Raw genomic sequence first — 5,792 nt, 5'->3', positions numbered from 1 at the left:
TTCGAGAGAGGGCTACTCGAGCCGCGCCGCCGAATGAGCAGCTTTCTGACTCTTTGGTTTCTTTTATGTTTCGAGGTGGTTGGTGTTATGAGGACATCCATCTGATCAAACTTCATTTCAATCTATGGTTTGGTTTGGGTTTAATTTTGGGCCTTCTCAGCCGCGTGAAGAATTGTCTCAACCGGAATTGACTGAGGATAGCTCGTCATCTCATTGAGGAGAGGAAAAGAAAAAAAACAAAAAAGAAGAAAACAAAATGTATTGACAAAAGGAGGCCATTAAGTCTCGAGAAAGTTTTTCTCACTGTTTTTGTGAGTCTTGCGAGCAAGACTAAATTTTCACTTCAATTTCAATAAATGGTATACAAGCAGTAGACTGTCAAACCCCTCGAGTCCCTATTGGCTCCCTCCCATCAGCATGCAAATCATTTACATCATACAGACAGAAAAATTGATTAGGACCATAAAAAAGCATCAAGAAATTATTAACCCCCAAAATAAGGAAAAACTCTATAGAATATCTCTTTCATTTTCTTAGATTTACATTGTGTTAGCTTCGAATTAGGATGAGAGAGCGAGCTCGGCCCATGCTAAAGACGAGGACTTGAGCTCTGCCGATATTGAGGTGTCGATCCTGCTCTCTAGCATAGAGGATAGTTCATTCATCGAGGGTCGCTTGGTCGGGTCGGGATCGAGGCAGAGGCTCACAACCTCGCAAATCACCTTTAGGTCGTCGTAGCTGAAGTGTTTTAACTCAGGGTCCACCACATAAGACATCACTTCTGGCAGTTCGAGATAGTCCTTAGCCTGCACAGCAACCAGCAAGATTATTTGATTATTTCACGGTTTTAACTCACTTTTCGTATTTGTCCATGTTTTTTATCTGTCAAATCCACCAGCAGAATTCAAGTAGAGGAAATCTTGAGAATACGAAAAGAGATTAACAGAAAAGTGTCTTCCAAAGGGCTTTCTTACCCAATTTACTAAGTGGCCTTTGTCTTTGCAATAAGGAGGTCTTCCACTGACAATTTCAAGTAGAAGTACCCCGAATGCATAAACGTTGCCTTTAACATCCTCATGTCGCCGCTGGATAGAATTTCCAAGAATACAGACAGCTCCCTGACTGCCGATAGACCCCGAATGCTTCTCCGATCTTGCAAGAATAGCCTTCCAACTTTCAAAATCTACCAGCTGCAGTTCAATCCCATAAACAATCTCCATTTAGGGTCAGTATTGCACATAATTCTAAGGGAATGTAGAGATGTTTCAGCCTATATAGCTCCAGAAAATGGTTTCCATGGCCTTTTGAGCTTTCCATTTTTAGCATCTTGAAAAACGAAGGACACAAGGAAAAAGTTTGACAAGAGTTCAGTTTACGAAAACATTTTAATGATCCAAACTGTTCTTGGAATGTGTTGTAACATGTTCGCTATCAACTTATCCAAATAAGGAAAAACATGTTTGCTATATTCTACTGCCTTGTCTCCACCCCCCCCCCCCCCCCCCCCCCCCTAAAGAAGCATAATATTAAGCTGGTACAATCTTGGTCTCATTTCAAACCAAAACAGCCCTACAGTACTAGGCATGATGAAATAATAGGTAAGAGTTGGTGTACCTTTGGAAAAAAATCTTCCGTAAGATAGACAGCACTAGAATTCAACTCGGATATAGTGAAAGGTGGGTCCAGTTCTGCATGAAGATATTTGAGCCCACGAGCAATGCCCAACACAATTTTCATACGCCGGGTCCATGATAATTGGCAACCTTCCCCATCTACAATCAAATAAAGGTCACAGTCTGTGAGTATGAGGAAACTTCTAAAGGTTACTGCCTCATTGTTAAGTGAAGGAATATCAACTTACAGTGAAGGTGTTCATACAGAGTCCCGTTTGACGCATACTCGAAGACAAGCATTCGTGTAAATGGAGTGCTCTCCCTACAGTAGCCCAATAATTTCCCCGTATTCTCATGATTTAATCTAGCCAAATCGGCCACCTGGACATGAAGAAAATTTCTTTTCATTAGATATTGAACATACTTTACACCCAACATTTTAATATTGAAGCAATAATTCGTGCCAACCTCTCTCTGGTAATAGAGCTCAAGATAGCCTGTCCAATGCTCTTCTTTGATGCAGAGTGATATCACAGCAATCTCAGGCCCCCCTTTGATCGTGCCCTTGTAGACCAAGCTATCTGGAGAGGAGCCAATAATATTGCTAAAGTCTTCGCATGCTACTTCAAGTTCTTGTCTGCTGAATTTCATCACATCTTTCAACATCTCTGAATCTGTGTAAAAACCGACCCAGTTGATCTGATTTAAGTCTCAGAGATAACATTATTACTGCAACAAAAAGATCTTTAGTGCCAAAAAAGACGCCTTGCCAACCTATGAAAACTGCAGTCTGTTCTTTCTCACTCCCCGATTTCTTCCAAGGTATGATGATGGACGACTTGGTGTTGCACCTGTGAAGAGCAGTGAAGATCGCCACTAGAAAAAGGGACCCCACCATTGTTCCAGTCACAATCTCCAGAGCCAAAAGCCAAGCAGGTCTTGATGCTTTCTCATGTTTATTGCCATCTCCAGAAGATCGGTGTTTCGCTGTTGGAGGAACTGAATGGCCTTTAGGGGGTGCTGGATAGGCGCCACCTGCATGTAAGCATTGCTATTGTTATTAACATCAAAAAATGTAACTCTGATCAAGTCAAAGATTCATTTCGCAGAATCCGTTGAGAAAATAGAAAAATCTACTTCAGCATCCCATATGTGAAATATACTTATATCACAAACTTTCACATTTGAAGATTAAGAAAGTATTTGGATTTACCACATTGTGCAGCAGGACGTTGTTTGGTGTCTTTGTTTTGGAGGCAATTCCCTTGAAAGCTCACACTGTGAACCATGAGACAAATAGAGCAAGCTATGTCAGAAGCTTCTACAACAGATTATCTCCGGAAAGATTCCTTCCAATCAAATCAATCTCATTCCTGAATATTATCATGAAGGAACCTTTTTAGACTGACTCTGGGTCAGAATTTTCGAAGAAATACAAGCAAGACAAATAAGGCAGAAAGGTTTTACCTCGGAAGATAACCCAAACAATTGGGGATGCTCCCGACGAAGAAATTATACGAGAAATCGGCCACCTTCAACTGAGACAAGCGACATATGCCATTTCCATTTGCAGCCAAGGCATACCTGAAGCAAAATGTGCATTGTAACAGAGATGACTTGTAAAGAACATAAAAAGAAAAATAGCTACAAAGGGCAATGAAACTCAATATAAGGATCGAGTATGAGATGTTTCTACTAACATTCCATGCATATTAGATGTGAAATCGGAATTGCCTTCAGCAGGAACAGTTCCCTGCAGCTTATTCCTGTCAAGCCGAAGTTCCTGTAAATACTTTAAATTCCCAAGCTCAGGAGGAAGCCTCCCAGTAAGGCCATTGGACTGAAGATTTCTGAAAAAAGAGAAGGAGCCAAGAATGAAATCGATTAAGTGAAAGAAAATTGGAGCAACTTGAATTCAAAATAACCAAAGAAGGGATGCATCGTACATTTTTGTAATGTTTGTTAGATTTCCAATCTCAGGAGGAATTGGACCTGATAGTTGATTCTTCCCCAAATCCAAAATCTTGAGGTTCTTCAACATTCCCAGCTCTTTGGGGATCACCCCTATGAAGGTGTTGTCATGCAAAATTCTGCAGAGCATTAGGGCATCCATAGTAAGATACATTGGAAAGAAGCAAATTCCCCTGATAGGAAAGATCACACTGTAATTTCTAGAAGGGGAAGCATACAATTCTTGCAGGTAGGTGAGCAGGCCCAGCTCTGGTGCAAGAAATCCCTTCAAGGACGAACTCGAGATGTTTCTGCAAAATCATATTAACGCGTACATCAGCTTCCATATGTCAAGGAACCAGAAACTGGAAAAGAATCGTCCATTGATCATGCCTTACATCTTCAGGACATGGTCCCGAGCCACCGAACAAAAAATACCAGACCAGTCACAAGGATCTGCATCTAGGCCATTCCAATTTGACAATACCATATTCGGGTCCTCGTAAATGGCTTCTTTAAATGTAGTGAGTGCCCAAGCTGCAGTAAATTCATACCATTGTTTAGCACACATATCAAGCAAAAGGAGCAACAATTGCACCGAAGGTAGCTCGAATATATTTGATTCATCGTAGGATGGCTTCAGCATTCTACTAGAGCCACATTCAGAAGCAGAGAGGAAATCACACTTGAAATCTCTGAAACCATTCAAAAGCAGAGAGATCAAGGGGCTAAATTGGGTCAGAAAGGGACCCTCCACTGTTCTGCTTTGACCAGAGCACAAGAAATGACTACTTGGGCATCCTCCCAAGTAAACTATCTCTACACTGGGCGATCAAACTCAGTCAAAGGAGGCTGAAACCAAGCAAGATCTGTCAAGCAACCAACTTCATGAAAAGGGAAGAACACCTCACCTTCATATGTTGCAAATGCAAAGGAATCAGACTTCACAAACAGAACACCGAACAGGGCCAAAAGAATCTGAACTGAACCAAATGATCTCATCTTCTTGCTGGGGCCAAGTCTCTGAGCCCGAAAGAACTCACTTTCAAGCAAGCCCTGATAGATAGAAGCTCACCCAACTAACACTCAGCCGAGGAAAAAGAACAATTCCGCAGATTTGGTGGGATGTGTGCGCGAAACTGACCCGGCTAGACTAGCTAGAAAGGTTCTGATACTGTAGAGGAGAAGGGCAGGAAGAAAAGATAATGGGGTGGGGGGGGGTGGTTTCTTGAATACGGGAAGCGGTGGCAAGAATCAAAAAAGATGGTCTTGGGGTAGCAGAGTAGAGCTTAAATCCAAGATTTGGCAACTACCCATGAAAGCAAAATACCAAGAAACGATATGGGCAGTGAGCTGAGATGAGCGAGAGAGAGAGAGAGAGAGACACACACACACACAGAGACTTGCATTCAAAGGGAGGTTATGTCTACTGGTACAGAAGAAGATGAAAGGATCAGAGAGAAGGAAGGGAGGAGGGAGGGGGCAAATACAGCAACACAATGCGAGACAGTGAGAGTGAGATGGAGATAGAGAGATACTATAATCGTCAACTTGACTCTTTTTGGGTAATTATAATTAATTAATTATATAAAAATACACAATACAATCGTACGTTTGATTTCAAAATTAAAAGTAACTTTAATTTTAATTATGAAAAAAAAAATGATTGTGTAATGTGTTGAGTTAAAAATAAAGTTAAAAATTTTTACTTGAGAAATATGTATTTTTATTGTGTAATGTGTTGAGTTAAAGTTAAAATTTTTATAATTTTAACTGCGAAATCAAATGGAGTATTAAGTCTTTAAATAAAGTCTTAGTTCGAGGAATGTGAAAAAAAAGTAAATTCATCACAAAAGAACATTATGGATGACTCGTTTTAGATTAGTGGGCCGCTTTGGATTTTTGAAAACACAAAGAAAAGGAAGTAAAATACAAAGAAAAATGTTTTTTTTTCCATTATTTATTTTTTTATAGGTATTTATTTCTATTCTCTTTTAATTTTTGGGGTTTTGAAGATGAGTAATTGCTTACTGTGAAGGGTTTGTCGTAGTTGGGAGTGTTTTTGCTGTCAATGATTGCGTTAATGGCAGCCGGGAGCTCTTTTCTCGGGTCACGCGCGAGACAACAAAAATATCGCGATATTTCGGATGGCGCCTCGTGCATCAATTGCAATTATCCCCTTGAAATAGAATTATTGCGTTGAAGTAGAGAAAATTGCAATACTCCCCC

The 5,792-nt window shown here is 40.5% G+C and overlaps 1 protein-coding gene across 2 annotated transcripts; it reads right to left on the bottom strand.

Moving 5' to 3' along the window:
* Positions 1 to 294: 294 nt before the first annotated feature.
* Positions 295 to 5,055, bottom strand: LOC116192316 (probable LRR receptor-like serine/threonine-protein kinase At1g63430). Of its 2 annotated transcripts, XM_031520845.1 has the most exons (13): positions 4,475 to 5,055; positions 3,962 to 4,100; positions 3,803 to 3,874; positions 3,560 to 3,703; positions 3,314 to 3,463; positions 3,081 to 3,197; positions 2,827 to 2,891; positions 2,388 to 2,648; positions 2,082 to 2,287; positions 1,862 to 1,994; positions 1,615 to 1,772; positions 975 to 1,190; positions 295 to 806 (listed from the first exon to the last, which is right to left on the bottom strand). In XM_031520845.1, exons 1-13 carry the CDS (start codon positions 4,563 to 4,565, stop codon positions 561 to 563), a joined length of 1,998 nt encoding a protein of 665 aa, XP_031376705.1. In that variant the 5' UTR covers positions 4,566 to 5,055; the 3' UTR covers positions 295 to 560. The 2 variants fall into 2 exon arrangements, with proteins under 2 accessions (XP_031376705.1, XP_031376706.1); XM_031520846.1 differs by lacking the exon at positions 4,475 to 5,055 and having other exon boundaries at positions 3,957 to 4,100.
* Between the last annotated feature and the right edge of the window lie 737 nt (positions 5,056 to 5,792).

Source organism: Punica granatum, chromosome 1, assembly GCF_007655135.1.
Source record: "Punica granatum isolate Tunisia-2019 chromosome 1, ASM765513v2, whole genome shotgun sequence".
In the NCBI taxonomy this organism is placed as follows: Eukaryota; Viridiplantae; Streptophyta; class Magnoliopsida; order Myrtales; family Lythraceae; genus Punica; species Punica granatum.
Note: the sequence above shows the minus strand (reverse complement) of the source record. Positions and strands in the feature narration are given on the sequence as shown.

Bases quoted from the DNA above. Each gene is read 5' to 3' on its own strand.
- LOC116192316 (XM_031520845.1), bottom strand. From the start codon at position 4,565: ATGAGATCATTTGGTTCAGTTCAGATTCTTTTGGCCCTGTTCGGTGTT. The intron at 1,995-2,081 runs GTTGGCACGAAT...CTTCATGTCCAG, and splicing joins AGCTCTATTACCAGAGAGAG to GTGGCCGATTTGGCTAGATT. The intron at 1,773-1,861 runs GTAAGTTGATAT...ATTTGATTGTAG, and splicing joins TCTGTATGAACACCTTCACT to ATGGGGAAGGTTGCCAATTA.